Below are 16,144 nucleotides of genomic sequence, written 5' to 3'. Positions count from 1 at the left end.
TTGACAATTCATTTGGGCAGCATAAAAGTAATGAAGTTGAGAAGAAAACCCAAAGGAAGGGTGCCCTGAGTTGCAAAACTCATTTTTCTTTTCTCAATAAATCACTGAATCTAGTTGTTTTCACGTTTCCACGGTACCCAGATGGACTTGGAGGTGGTTACTCCATATGTTTTTAACACTCCTTCTGGAGAGTGAAGGGGAAAACTTCCTACATTCTATTAGAAACTCAGCCCATTGTTACTTTGTGGCTTATTTAAAGAAGTCCATAAAAAAATCAATGTCTGTGAACAGTAGAGTTTAACTTTTAGCTGTGAAGGCAAGAGGCCACAAGTCTGTCTCATGGGTAAATTTCCATGATGGTAGGCCAGCAGATTAAAAGTCTTTGAAAAGATGGATCTTCTAGAGGCAGGATTTACATTTAAACCGTAAGTATCATTTAAAGAATTTTGGGCGAACCCACTTTCTTGCATCAAGGTTTGTGACATGTCCTGGGGTATGACCACAGGTTTGGGAATCCTATACTACCCTGCAGTCGCTCTCTCCCCCGCTAGTATCTGAACATTCTTCATATTCAAGAAACATTATTTTACTACAAGCAACATGGAATAGCCATATCTTTTTTGAGTTAATATAAAAATGATATGGAAGAACAAAACACTGCCTTCACGTTATACCTATACATCCACCTTAAAAACACAGTTACCTCATTCACTCTTACTGTACCACTTGGACCAAAGAAAATTATTAAATCACTTAGCCCAAATATATACCTCAGTACACTTATTTTTTGTTTATTTTTCCATTTTTCACAATTGTATTACTAGAAAATTACATAGAAGCCTACACTGGGAATGTTTAAAATTTTAAATATTCTTTTAAATTTAAAAGGAAATGCTCCTTTAAAATATTCTCCTATTTTTAAAATATGTACTTTTTACCTGGGCAATGGTTCTGTCAGGACACCAGGACCTAATAAGGAGAAGACGTCTAAAGCAGTCAAGAGATTTATCGTAGGCGTTTGGAAGGGGTTCCTCCTCAGGGTTTTCCTTATCAAACCAAATTTTCCACATTTTCTCATTTCTTGATATCTGAAAATACCAGGGGATAAGAAATGTGTCACACCACAGAAAAATCTTTCAGTAAGCATTCACAGATATTTTTCCTCTTTCTGACCATTCCAGACATGTGTGAATGATATCTCTTGACTATTTTTAAAGATTTTATATCCTAGTGCCAGAAAGTTTGGGAGTCTAAAATCAAATGTGATTTGCAATAAAGTCAGTGTGTATTAACACCAGCCTACAGCTTCCTTTTAAAGAAGGGAGAGCCCTGGGTTGTGTAATTTCTTCTATGCCTTTGTGGTAACAAATCTGCAAAGAATAAAGAAATCAATGGAAATTCATTTCATTATTTTAAGGATATCTGTTTTGCTCCATGAGATCCCCTATGACCGAGAACCAAGTCTCATTCACTGATGTTTCCTCATTACCCAAGACCATTCGTGGAACAAAAGAAGACATTTAATACATGTTTATTATTGAAGTGTTTTGGTCAATAGTCTATTAATCTAAAAGTAATGTGAAATATACCACTTAATAGCATCGTCAAATGAATAATCATACTTGCTTCCTTCAGGCAATTGATAATGGAAAAAAAACAACGTCCATTATCCTTGGAGCTTAAAAAATCAAAGAGAGACAAGCATTATATGCACAAGCATTTCAAAATCATGGAATAAATCACATCTGCAGATTAATATGATCTTATGTTCTCTGGTATATTCCCTTTGATTATAAGTGTATTTCTCGGAGATCTAATCAAAGGAAAAACCATTCGGGTTCCTATTTAGAAAATATCTTGTAAGAATAAAAAATAACCTCTTTCAATCATGAAAGACTACATAACGTGGAGGAATTCCAGGTATAAAATATAATCTCCAGAAGACATCTACTTCAGTAACACATAATGGTCTAGGAAAGGTCACCAGGAGTCATCCCATAGGGGAACCAGCTAGACTGCGTTAAAAGCTCCCAAAGAAAAACTATTTAACCCAAAAGAATGGCTTGGACCCTAATTACATGGTAATCACCAGGTATAAGCCAAAACATACAACTACAGCAGAACTTAAGCTTCCAGTCAACTTAAACGGTCAAAGTCAAGAACCAGTATTAGGACAAATACCATATGATATCGTTTATATGTGGAATCTAAAATAGGATACAAATGAACTGATTTATGAAAAAGAAACAGACTCAGACACAGAAAACAAACTTCTGGTTACCAAAGGGGAAAGGGGGAGGGGCAGGGACAAATTAGGAGTCTGGGATTAGCAGATACAAACTACTGTATATAAAATAGATAAACAACAAGGTCCTACTGGATAGCAAAGGGAACTGTATTCAATATCTGGTAAGAAACCATAATGGAAGAGAATATGTATATATATATATATGTATAACTGAATCACTTTGCTGTCTACCAGAAACTAACATAACATTGTAAATCAACTATACTTTAAAAAAAAAAAAACAAGAATCCGTGTCGGGACATTTTCTTGTCCCAAAAGTGCCTTCAGCTGGCAGCTGAAGAAAGCCACCTTGCTGTCCATGCGACTTCTCGCTGGTCATCAGATTCTCAAGAAGCTGTTTCCTGGCTGGTCTCAATTCAGCTTTCTATACCCAACTTCCATGATACTGATACATACATAATACACCAGGAACTGGCTGATTATGAAAGGACACCAACTTCCAAAGATAAAAGGCCAGGCGTCTGTGTTAGATTCATACCCAGATGTCTAGCTAAGGCAGTATAACAAGGCGCAGGAGAGGAAGAAGAGAGACAGGAACAAGAGGCAAGAAAGGATGTTTAGCATTTGGAGGCAGGCCGTCCATATTTCTTTTCATTTAATCTTTAGAAAGAAGGCAAAACATTTTAATCATATCTAATCATTTAATTGAAACTGTTTTCCCACGTGTGGGTCTCCAATCGGTGGTACTGACAGATGAGCCAGGTCAGGGTTGGTTAAACTTCCTGGGTAACTAATTTCTTCCTGTGAGACCAGCCTGCCATGGGTGGAAGGTGTTTTATCAGCGTGTGAGTGAGCTGTGAGGAAAGTCAAGCACTGGTCATACCACTTTAAGAGTGACAAATCTCTCTCTTCCCAAAATAGTGCAGCCAGTGATAAATCAGGAAGCTGCTCACTGTGACATCATCATAAGTTTATTCAAAGCACAAGTTACCTGATCAAGGACATCAGAAAACTGTCTGAGTTTGCTGAGTTCCACCAAATTCAGCCAGGTCACGTCCAGAATCCACTTAGACGGTTTAGGAGGACAGGCTTTCAAGTCCAGTGAGGCACCACCTTTCAAATTAAATAAAGTCATTAAATTTTTCTTTCTTTACTGTAAAACAGTCTGTTTATAAAACCTTTCGCTAAAACTATTTTAATTTCAATTCTTGTACTACCTTGCCATTGATTAAGCTCAGAAATATAAATCATAGAGATGAACAAGCTTTAACATTTAATAAAGAAATAGATCGTTTTAGAAAAACACATTTAAGGATCAATAATATAGGTTCAGAGCCAGGCCAGTGCTGGATCCTGTCTTAGCTCCACCTGGCCAAGGTCGGGGCCCAGCCAGCTCATCTGTCTGGGCCTCTGTTTCCAAATACATACAATGGGAATAATGAAGGCTCTGTGCTGTGAGAATGACAGAATGGCAGAGAATACACATGGAAAGTACTCAAAACAGGATCAAGGACGAAACAGAGGGTCACAATGAGCAGCTCCTGTCAGCATTAAGAATCGCCAAATGTTAACACAAGCTCATCTTATGAAGAGAATTTATCTAGAAGTGTTAGCGGCACTACCTGTGTTCGAAGGGGTCTCCTCTATACACAGCGTGTTATTTACATTCATCCAAGGGCCCCGTGCTATGTCACTTATTTTTGGTCAGTCTATCCAACAATAAACATTTCTACTGGGTACTGGCTTCTAACTTTGTGCTGATGATTTACCTAAGGTCACGTAACTCCTCTAACTCTCTATATTTTATAACCATAAAATAAATGACACCTTAAAAATGTTATTGTCACCCACCCCAGAAAAATCAAATGTGTGAACAATCATATTTTAAGTCAAAGAAAGAGTTAGCAAGTCTTCTACAGGATAAAATATACTGTTTAATAAATAACATTGATGAAAATGTTTCAGAGAAAATATGCTCTAAGCATGATTCTTAAAAGGATACAACCAATCCATTTGGCTACAATCCTTTTCTGAACAGAGCAGGTCATAAAAAGAATAATACTCAAGATATTTATTGAGCCAATCTTTTCTGTTTTCAGGTACCACGGACCCCACAAAATTGCTGTCTTTTGCCAAATCCATCTTGGTAGACTTCCAAGGTAAGTGGAACGAGAGGTAAGTGAAGCCATTTCTATGAAAATATTAGCTCATAAAATCAAAACAGATTGCTTGAACACCAGGAAGCAGTTACAGACCCAAGGAAAATGGCACTGTGTTGAAAAATGTCACACCAATTTCCATGCAGAGTGTCCATTTTCCAACAAACTGAAAAGAATAAGGTATTCACCACAGGGTTAAGGAGAAGCTTTTCGTGGAAAAGAGTGTTCCTTGCAGCCAAAGCATTACGTCTTGTTTAGTAGAGGGTAACTCTGTCATGAATATCTTACCGGCCTCAAACGTGTACAATGGGCTGCAAAGAACATTGCATTGGTGGGGAGAGGGGGACATATTCCTGGACAAAATGGCACCAGGTTAGAAGGACGTTTGGTGAATAAACTGCTGGGACAGGAATAATTCAAAATAAATTCTCAAGATGATCAAGAATTAAGCCAGTCCCTTCATCCCTCAAACCCTTGCTCTGGGGAGAAAGAAGGTTTAAATGTTTATCATTACACTTTGTAAAACTGAAATGGGCTTACAATGATTTATACAAGCTGTACCACCCATCATGAAGGGGCAGAGTTAAGGGACACTTAGCAAGTCATCTAGGCAGATGCTTTCCCATCTTAGAGATGAGTATCAATAATCAGTATCAGTATCAGTAATCAGTATCAAAACACTGTTGCTATCTACATAACATTTTCAAACAAGTGACTTTAAAGTCCTTACAGAAGGAGTTCATGTCATTGGGCAGCTTTCACCAACATAACTAACAAAGGGAAATCTTATGAAACTGTGTCCTAAAGGAGAATAAGCAATAGCCGTTGAATGCCAAAGGCTTGCAAAATCCTGTCCAACCTATGCAGGCCTCAGACTAATCAAAAAAAAAAAAAAAAAAAAAACTAAAAAACTAAAGATAATATAACAATGCCTATCATCTGTTGAGCTATTCTATGTGCCAGGGTTTATATAAATTGTGTGAATTCTCAATAATCCTATTATGTAGATTTGACTATTCTTGTTTCATAGCTGAGGCCACTGAAGCTTGAAAAGTTTAAATAACCTGCTCAAAACCCCTCATCCAGAAAGCAGCAAAGCCACTGTTTTCCCTTAGAGTGTTCCCAGCTCTAAATCCCATGTTTGTTTTAATCACACCAAACTGTAACGCACTTCACAGTATTTCAACCCTTTCTGGATGCTATCTATGTTCAATGCCATTTCCACGGGGAAATGCATCTCATGGCTGGATTGAAGATGTCAGGAACAACTTTCCCAGAGGAAGCTTCATCAGCTGGAGGACCAGAGGCACTGAGGCCAGAAATCAGTTATATACGAAGGACTCACTGAAGAAGGCAACTCCTACACCCACATGGCTATCTAAGGCGGTGTCTCTCCAGACCATTCATCTTCCATGTGCTCTGATTTAGGAAACTTGGAACAAAATGAAACTAAGGGGCAAGGGTTCGAGGGTTCGAGACAAAGAAGAAAGAGACAGAGAAAGAGAGAGCACCTGCAAATCATAATTTCTAAGTTTTCAAGTCTAACTGAATGAGTCTTTATTGCTACTATAAGATATATCTATGTGTAGGCTTATGTGTATGAACATGTGTATGCATCTGTATAAATATAAATATGACTCTGACCTACATATTTTATACCCCCACGTGAGTCCTTCCCTACTGCCCCCATTGGGATCCTTTTCAAGTTCCTTTGCAAATCTACTCTCCATGGAGCTGAAGTCAATGAAAATCCACCCCCTCCAAAGATAACGTTGCCTCTTATCTTTAAAGATAAACCTTTATTTAGAAAGGCAGAGTAGATAAAGCCATTTTGAGCCCAGCATCAATTCCAGGGTTCCTTTAAATATTTCTGGTCCTGAAATTCCAAAATGGGATGGCACATGTATGTTTCCCAGCCTGCCACGGGGCTGTACTGCAGTGGCACAAGGGACCTGTCTGTGAGCAAAACAACAAGAGATGCAGAGGAAATATCCACGGGATGAGTGGCACGGGTGCCTCGCCCACTCTGCTCCAGCCGCCCTGCTTGCTTTCCTTTGCCTCCATCCTCCTAGGCTCCTCCCACTGGAGGCATTGATGCCATCTCCTCATCCTTCAGCACTTCCTCTAAATGTCCCCAGGGCCAGCACCCCTGTGCCTCCCGGTCTTGGCTCACCCGTTCATCTCTCAGGAGTCCTACCCCATTAGAGATCCCATTAAATATCCCAAGATCCCACATGCTGAGGAGCAACTAAGCCCGTGTGCTGCAACTGCTGAGCCTGCACTCTAGAGCCTGTGAGCCACAACTACTGAGCCCACACACCTAGAGCCCACACTCCTCAACAAGAGAAGCCACCACAATGAGAAGCCCGTGCACCACAATGAAGGGTAGCCCCCACCTCACCACAACTAGAGAAAGCCCACTAGCAGCAACAAAGACCCAACTCAGCCAATAAATTAATTAATTAATTTTTTAAAATCCCATTAAAAATATTAACCCCCCCACACACACACTCCACATACCCTGTAATTCCCCAACTCCCTTACCCTTCTCTGCTTTTTCCATAGCACTTATTAGCTTCTCACATACTACACAATTTACTTACTGTCTATTACGTGTTCCAAGTGCCTATTCTGTGTCCTGGCACACAGTAGGTTCTCAATAAACATTCATGCAATAAAAGAACAAACAAAATATCTCACATAAATGCAATCTTCAATGAAATGCAAGGAAATCACTCTATTGCTAAAACAAAACAAAAGCTACACAAGACCTTCACAATAATTCCTATATCTGCACCTGTGCACAATACTTTCTATTCTTATACTGACCTTTAATAAGGGTGAGAAACTCTTCGTGCTTGATTCGATTCCTCTGGATGTCAATCTTTAGGGTGAGCAGCAGGGTGAAGAGGAATTTGTGCTCCTCATACAACCCCCAGGCCGTGTACTTATGAACCTCGTAGGTCATGTGCTCGATGATATTAGCGATCCTCTTGCTTGTAATTGGGCTCTTGACAGACCTGGAGAAGAGAACATTTAACTCAGGCTTACCCCACCCTTTTCAATTGTTCCTAAAAACAACGCCTTTCATGGAAAATAAGTAACTCTGGAGGACCGATTCTTATTTTTTACACATCAAGGGTAAGCCTCCTAAATCTAAAATAACAAGCATTCTCTCCACATGAAATAACATGACAGAATCCTCCACGTTGTCTGAATCAATTTTACCCACAGAGCATTATCACTCATCACAATGTCTTGTGAATTTTCTTATTTAACAGAAACTCGTGAAACCAAAGGAACCGATCAATGGATGAAGAGTTGGTAGAGTGTTCTCTGAGCAGAAAGTGACAAATGAGAATGATTTCTTAACACACTGGTAATTACACTAAACTTAGATTAAAAAAGAATAAGAAGCAGCTTAGTAGCAAAGGGAAAAGAAGCTATCAATGTAATGTCATTGCTCTAACCCACAGATAAAAGAATTCAGCTTGGCTTCCTGAGCACAGACGTACCTGGCCAAGGAAAGGTCGAACAAGCCAAGAAACTGGCGGAGCGAAGTCTGATACATCTCATTAACCAGGCGCATCTCCGTGATGAGGAAGTAGAGGATGCTGCCCCGGGTAGCAACTGAAAGACAAAGAGCAAGGTTGCACTTGCTACGAGGGTAGAAAATAAATGACCTGTGCACAGATCAGACTAAACTCTAAATGAAAACAACAAGTTTTATTTTTACTTCTTAGCAATGACTATCCACCAGCAATGGGAGTCTAGAGCAATGTCATCATGTATTTTTAATTCTTCTTCCTAAGCTCTGTACAAGCAGTCTGTTATTTGTGTTCATTAAATGATACTTTCCATTTTCCAATCTCTAGATCCCTTATAAGTACATTGTATTACATTTTTTCAGAGGTAGAAAAGACAAATGGTGGGATGGCACACGTTGTAACATCTAGCAAATTGTGTAGGCATTGTAAGGACCTCATTCTTAAGCTCCATGGAGAAGCCCTGACTAACCTTGGCCTCAAGTTGGCAAACCAAGGTATCGCAAAAAGGATGCTCCTGACTCTCCACCAGTAGATACTGTTTCGATTATTTTCCAGAAGGCATGATTAAATGAGTAAGGGAAACTGAATTCTTTTAGCAGGTTCCCTTTATAACCCATGAACAATACTGATTTGCTGATTTGTGGATAAGGCTGAAGAGCTCCCATGAAACCAGAGAACCACCTTCCTAATACAAAGACTACAAACAAAATACAGGCTTATTGTTACCAAATGATAACTAGTGAACAGCCACAAATGCAGCATGAATTCTTCAGTCTTCACTAATTCATAAGCGGATATCTTTTAATAATTTTCCTCTTTACTTTCTGGTTCAAAAATAAGTTCATAGGAATCTTAAAGAATTTGCCAATAGGGACTCCCCTGGTGGCACAGTGGTTAAGACTCTGTGCTCCCAGTGCAGGGGGCCTGGGTTTGATCGCTAGTCTGGGAACTAGATCCCATATGCATGCCGCAACTAAGAGTTGTCATGCCACAACTAAGGAGCCTGTGAGCCACAACTAAGGAGCCCACCTGCCACAACTAAGACCCAGAGCAACCAAATAAATTAATTTTTAAAGAAAGAGAATTTGCCAATAACATGAATTATAAGTACCTAGAAAATTTACACCATTATAAAATTTCTTCATCTCAATTTTACTGAATATTTAAAGAAACACCACAAAACACAAATGGCCACCCCACGTTGCACAGTCGTTTTCATAACATCCTTACTTCAATTTCTCTAACTCTCATTTCTCGCTTCATTTTCCTGTGACATTTGTCTTTCATTATCAAACTCACCAGGTCTATATTCCTCCCGGGCTGAGTTAATTTGAATTTCTGTCTCGGCTGAAATTTCCAGCTTCTGTGTCACCTCCTCAGCTGTCTTTTTTGTGTTACCCAACACAAGGATGAGACTCTCGTCTTCCACCAGGGACCCCTGGGTGCTGGTCAGACGGTAAAGCAAATTATCTTCTAGCTCCTTCATTCTCCTTTTGTTTGCAGTTACATCTTCCATGAGATGAGTTCTTTCTTTCTCCAGTTCCTGTTAATTTGCATAAATATATGTTCGTCCTTAATTAACAACTAGTGATTGGCCATTCCTTAAAAAGTTTACCTATGGGGCAGCTCTCGAGTTCCTGTACTCTAGTTATATCATATTTGACCGCAGGAAATACGGACATCAAAATAAGAGGATGAGAATTAATGGAGGAAAGAAGAATTGATGGCAAATAATGTAAAATGTGCTAAAAATATTACCCATATTAACAATTTACCATCTATTTATTTCCTAAAGTCAACTCATTTTTAAGTGACTTTTGTGATCATATTTACCCCTGTTTTGAAACTGAAATTTGTTTGAAGACAATATATGTGTCTCAGATTAAATACATTTCCTCTGGTTTCTTGTCTAAAAGAGCGCTATTGTTGTTTGAATGTGATTATTTTCAACTTGCGTGTTGAAAAAGTGTCCAACTCTGTGACAAGCAAGTGTCCAAAAGTTAGGCAAACAAACTGCACTACTACTGCAGGTACATTTAAACTGAAAAATTATCTTGATCTGAAAAGCAAAGATGCTGTTCTCTCCAAGAGAAGGGAAGTTCTGAATCCTTCCTGAAAGAGCTTTATGGGTAGCTGGGCAGAGAATGACTTTGGAAGATTAATGTCCTTGTTGGCTATTTCTTCCTTTTGGTAGTTTGGAGAGGGAGAGACAGTGAAAGAGGAGGAAAGAAAGGATGGGGCTGGTGAGGGTGGGGGAAGGAGGAAACAGCCATGACACTGAACAAGCCAAAGGCAGCAGGAAACCCAGAGGCTGGGAGATCCTTCTGGCACCAAGTCAAATTGTACAGGAGAGCCAAATTACTTCATGAGAGACTCTAACTCGAAGTTAATAAAAGAATCAAAAAAAAAAAAAAAAGGAAAAGACAATAAGCACATAGAATTTAAAATTTGAAGAGAAAGATACGCATTAGCAAGTTTGCCTGAAAAGCTTTCTATGTACAGTGTGCTTTGACAAGATACCTACGCTAGCTGACTTACTAAAGTTATACACAGTTCGGTGTAAATACAACATGGGAAAACTAGGGTTAAATGCAGGTGCCTCGAACAGGACAGCATTGTCGGCAGTTCCCGTGCAGCTACCTGGACATGTGGTACAAGCTCACGTTGCTAGAGCAACTTCAGAAAGATGAATACTCAGGTATTCTGGAAGCGGTTCAGCAGGTTATATAGATTCTACTCCTTATCGAGAAAACTAGAAATCTAAAGCTATATGCAGTGATGAATCATATGAAATCATATAAAACATAATGGGGCTTCATTAATTACATGATTATTTACTTTCTTTCTAATGTAACATATAAGTTACTTAATAGTTATGCTCCAAGGATTTTTTGGTTCATCGATCCATTTGCCAATTCTTGGTACAATGCCTGGTACATAGTAGGCTCTCAATATTGCAAAGTGAATGATTAAATGCTATACCCCTTTCAAACCGACAAACTGAAACACATTAGTGTATCAGAAAATCTGGTCTTGTCTTAGCGCCAGAAATACAGACATGAAAATTCTCCCTTGGTAACAAAAAACATGAAGTTAAAAATAAAGGTCATGGTAACAAAATTGCATGAAGGCAGAAAGCAAAGAGCCCTGGCCTCTGCTTTACGTGCCAGCTAGTTAATCACCATTGGTTGAACAGTTATGGTGGGTGGGGGCCCACCAGGCTCCCAACTCCTGCTCTAGGCACAGTGAGTTAGGTCCAGGAACATTCCAGAAGGCAAAAATTCCCTCTTTTAGCAAAACAGAAGCTCAAACTTGCATCAATTCTTAATTCTTTGAGCTATAGCAAAGCAATTAAGACCTGCTCTTATTATCTTTGCTTCCATGTGTTATTTGGTTACATTTGAAAGCTTCCTTACTGGTCATTTTAGTTCATTTATTCACTAGATAAAAATCTCAAATTTGAGATAATGTAGAAATTAGTACAAACAAGTGACATTTAATGGCCACTATAAAATTCACTTCCATAAGCTGTTATAATAAATGCACTCACAATATGGTTACACTAGGAAACAAAGTGATGGTAAAATTAAATGGAAATAATTCAAATATTTTTTATTGCCGTATTCCTAAATTTTACACTCTCATTATGGTTTCTGAGGTCCTAAAGGTGAGCCTGATAAAAGTCCTCACCTGAAAACAGGTAAGGAAGGAAAGTAAAGCAGTGGGAAGAGTGAGGATTTTGACATCAGGAAGACATGCTTGAATCCTAACTCCCAGGACTTATTAACTGCATGACCTTGGCCATGTTACATAAGTCTATAAGCCTCAGTTTCTTCATCTGCAAAACGGACATAAAAACAGCTCAGAGAGTGACTGGGAGACTATCATTAGCAAAGTAGCTGAAACCAGCGACTGGATCATGACAGCTGCTCAGAATACATCTCTGCTCTCTATCCCCTCGCTTGAATCGTTTCCAGCATGGATTTTTCAGATGCATTCTAAAGTTTATTTGGAAATGAAATAATTCCACTGTTTGAAGAATAAAATCATAAGTTGGCACAAAATAAATCATATTTTAGAATTTCACATATCATCATAAAAGCATAATAAAGTAGCTGAAAGGGGATTTTTTTAAAAAAGAACTTTCTAATCTTGCACTTACTATGCTAAGGATGCATGCTTTCACGTCTGCTGGAGATGAGCCCATGGACTATCAAATCCCAAAACTGCACCAAGTCTTACTGAGCCTTCCTACATCAGTGAACTTTCTTCTGTCTATTTTTCCCAATTACATAGCGATTGCCCTAATTTAGGCTTTAATTATTGCTCAGGGGACTACTCTAACCATAACTGGCCTCCTTGCTGACCCTTTGCTCTGCCATCATCCCCTTTTCTGCTCCTAGTCATTGAGGGATCTCCCTTTACTATTTGGGAAGGTCCGAAATTTTCAACATAGTTCACAAAACCTGTTACAACCTACATTTCCAATCTCATCTCCACTTGAGAACTACAGGATTGAAACTAAAATTATGCCTCCATGTTGCTTTTGAAAACCATTATTAATAAAATAAACACACTTATTAGTAATGCATACAATAAGGTACAAAGTATTCCATTTCGGATTTTAAAGATAGTAAGTAAAAGCTTGAACATTATTGAGTTGATTGTGGTCAATTTAATATCATTGTTAACAACACTAATTAAATAAAATTGTCAATTAAAGTAATGCTTATATTCCCAAAGGATTCAAATAAGGCTAAGAAGTACATTTCCCCCATAGTTTGAAACTGATGACATTATATACTCCAAAGTAAATACTACAACCTAAAGTAAAATTTGGAATTCCAAAAGCAAGCTATTCATTAAATAGCACACCAGTGGCCAAACAGTAGAATAGAACAATAGTTATGGGGCAAAGAAAGATGCTTCTGAAAGAAAATAGAACAATTGCTATTTGCTTTTCATTTGAGATTTAACAATGGAAAACCTACTTTGGGATAAGGTTTTAGGCATATTTTCATTTGTATGACAGATTTAAACATATTTCTGTTGAACGACAACTTTAGTTCCATAATATAGTTCTTTTTCAAGTTAATACGAACGGGCAAAATTAATCAAAATAATTTTGTCTATATTTTGTTTTTCCCACCAAAGGGATTATCTCTTAACACACACATACACACACACAGAATAGTAAACATTTGTGCTATGTATTCTATATATTAAGACTACAATGTAAAAATTTTATATAAACTGTGATAATGTGAAAAGTATCCCTGAATTGAATAAGAAAGTACATCAGTGATTCATTACAACTTCATGAAATGTATTATTAATTAATTAAATGATCAAAAGTTAAGTGGTTCAGCAAGGATGCAACTGAAAACTAAAATTCTTTGGTACATAAACTTCATCTATAACCAAAGTTTTGGAATCAATAAAAGGAAATAGATGACTGCCTTCCAGAGTTCTCATGTTTAAGGTATCACCCAGGTTTTATTCCCAACGATTCTTTCTCTTCTGAACCTTGCACTGGTAATTAAAATGAAAGATTAAACAACTGAACTCAGAAACAGATTTATTGTTTTCTCCACCGCCAGTGAGCTGGTGATAACAATGTCTGTTTAGTGTCTTTATTAAGTTACTTCCCATGTCAGTTCCACCAAGTTCAGGTCCTTCCAGCTCCAAAAGAAATAAATCACAGATCTGTTTGCTCATCTGAAATTCTGAACAATGATGACCTTTGAGGCTTTGTTTTCTGTGGCCAGTAGAAGCTGTTAATTGATATTAAATTTTCTCCTAACAGTACATAGTTCTCTTTGAATTTTTTGTCTTGTCCTCTAGGATGAAAGTGAGAGTGACCCTAAGAGACTAGATGTCTTTAAAGGAAAGTTTCTGGAGGGCTACTGGTTTGCTTCCTGTTTAAAATGGTCTTGATACATTGCCTTCTGGTGACAAGAGCAGGCTGTCTAAATATACTCCCAGGTACATCAGGTCAACAATTGAATATTACCTTGATGTGAACTTGAATAGTCCATGCATTTAAAAAGACTGCCTTGAAGCACACTGAAAAGTATAAAGTCAGTTAAATATCTGCCTTCCTTGCATTCATATGCTCTGGGTTTCCATTTGCCTCTTAAGCAAACAAGCCCGCTTAGGCTTCATGAGACCAGATCCTGCATGATAACAGGGCTCCTCACTGTCCGTATTCCCAGGATGCTGGACTGCTGGTGAATTTACAGACTCAAAGAAGAGTGGCCTTTCCCTTGCATCCTAAGCTACTGTTCCAAGCCGCCTTTCACAAGAAGAATCAACAGACCAGTGAAGGCCTAACTCATCCGGACTGAAGATGTTCACCACTTGTTTCCATGCTTCCCCACATTTAGGGAATTTCTTAGATGCTCTCCAACATCAACTTCCTAACTGTGGGATTCTTCCTAGTTTCCAACAGCCCCCTCATTGGCCCAATAACGTTTTATATTGATATTTTTACAATCACCCAAAAAGTGATCATAGTAAGAGAGACTGCATTGTCGCTGAAGTCAAAGAAACAATTTGGACTTCAAGAAAAGTTTTATATCTGTGTCCATAGGCAGAGACATAGGCTCTTTTCAACTGAGTCACTAGATGATAAAAATGCCCTGAAAGCACCAGAGATCAACTCAGACCCACTCGCCAACACCGAGGCTGAAAAGATTCAGCAAAATGAGCTATTTCATCTTATCTGATGACATCATTTGAATCCTTAACTCAGGAGCACGGTGGGCAGAGCAGATGGTGCAATAGGAAAAGCTTCTGGCAGAAAGTAGCCTACTTAAACTCCATCACAAATAAGTCTGGCAGCTCACTTTGCTTTAGAGAAAAAAAAAATACAGATTACACCTTTCATTCTAATGTGGTTGAGGGTAAGATGACCCCCTATTATTATAACAGAATGAGTGTCACATTACTCTGACCACACTTTTGTGAGAATCATTTACTGCGAGCCTGGAACAAATTCTGATGATGAGACGATGGTAAGAGAATAATGTCCGAAGACACTCAACTTTCCCAGGAAGTAAGAAAAAGCCTGGCCTGGGATCCATATTGGCTTTTCAAGACTATCCAAAGTCTTCCAATGAGCTTAACGTGCTCCTTACTTCATCTTAAAACTTTGCTGCGACAATTATGGCTCCGTCCTGGAGTTGTTGTGTTTTGTTGCAACCAAAAATCCGGGAAGCCAAATTATTTTTTCCAAGGAGACTGTATTCATCTCAGCTGAATAGTAAGAAAGCCGAGGACAAGGATATTATTCAAAGTGCCATCAAAGCCCCTTATCTACCTGAAGCCAACACTACAGGTGAAAGCAAAGCCTAAGATACAGGCGACGGAAGCTGCCCCGAAGACACTCAGAGATGCCCCGGCGCTACATGACTTGCTGTTGGTCCGGAATCCTAGTACTTCCTGAAGTAAAGGTGTAGCAGCACTAAACTTCCTCAACCACCTCTACTGAGACTCCAAAAAATAAACAGGAATATATTTGGAAGGATGTTATTACTTCGATAGCCAGTCTATGGTAGGAATTCCTGCCATTCGAAGGTCACCAACGATGGGAATTTATGAAGTCAGATTAAATGCTTTTAATGCAACTTCCAACTGCATAACTCTATGATTTATGTACAATAAATTAAAAAGCAAACAGAGAAGATTAATTAAAAAAAGGAAGGGTGAAGTGGAGAAAGAGAGAGAAGCACAAATATTGGGAGAGGCTCAGAAGAGCAAGCGTGATACGATGTACAGAAAAGGTAAAAAGAGTGGGAGGGACAGATTCCCAAGGTTTTGTCAATAGTTTTAACCTAAATAAGTCTTTAGGTCAGTGCAGAAGGGGGGGCATAAAGTAAACCAAACTCCTCACTGCTATCGAGCTCAGGAGAAAAATCAATAGCAACTTTCAGAGTTCATACCGTTTCACCAAAGCGGTCTTATTAAAATCCTCCAGATTTCTTTCCTTAAGACTCAAATGTTCCCTGGAGAAAATGCTGACTCAGAACCAGGAAGTTTATAAATTATTGGCCATTTTTCATTGAAAGAAAACAAAGTCATGCTTAGAGCATAAGGAAGCTGGTAGCCTCCAGAAGGTTCATGGTGAAATCTAGTGTCAAAAACTTCTATCTTCTTGCAACATACACAAAGCTCTCTTGGATAACATA

The 16,144-nt window shown here is 38.6% G+C and overlaps 1 protein-coding gene across 1 annotated transcript in view; it reads right to left on the bottom strand.

Moving 5' to 3' along the window:
• The window catches only part of DNAH5 (dynein axonemal heavy chain 5), a 202,324-nt gene that overhangs the window by 23,381 nt on the left and 162,799 nt on the right, over positions 1–16,144 (bottom strand). Inside the window, exons 65-69 of the mRNA XM_057708854.1 lie at positions 9,255–9,498; positions 7,923–8,037; positions 7,237–7,427; positions 3,240–3,361; positions 939–1,088 (exon numbers count right to left, since the gene is read on the bottom strand). Coding sequence (XP_057564837.1) covers positions 939–1,088; positions 3,240–3,361; positions 7,237–7,427; positions 7,923–8,037; positions 9,255–9,498 — 822 coding nt within the window. The remainder of the gene's footprint in view (positions 1–938; positions 1,089–3,239; positions 3,362–7,236; positions 7,428–7,922; positions 8,038–9,254; positions 9,499–16,144) is intronic.

The sequence above is a fragment of the Hippopotamus amphibius genome, chromosome 15 (genome assembly GCF_030028045.1).
Source record: "Hippopotamus amphibius kiboko isolate mHipAmp2 chromosome 15, mHipAmp2.hap2, whole genome shotgun sequence".
NCBI lineage: Eukaryota > Metazoa > Chordata > Mammalia > Artiodactyla > Hippopotamidae > Hippopotamus > Hippopotamus amphibius.
This window is presented reverse-complemented; position numbering and strand designations above follow the sequence as displayed.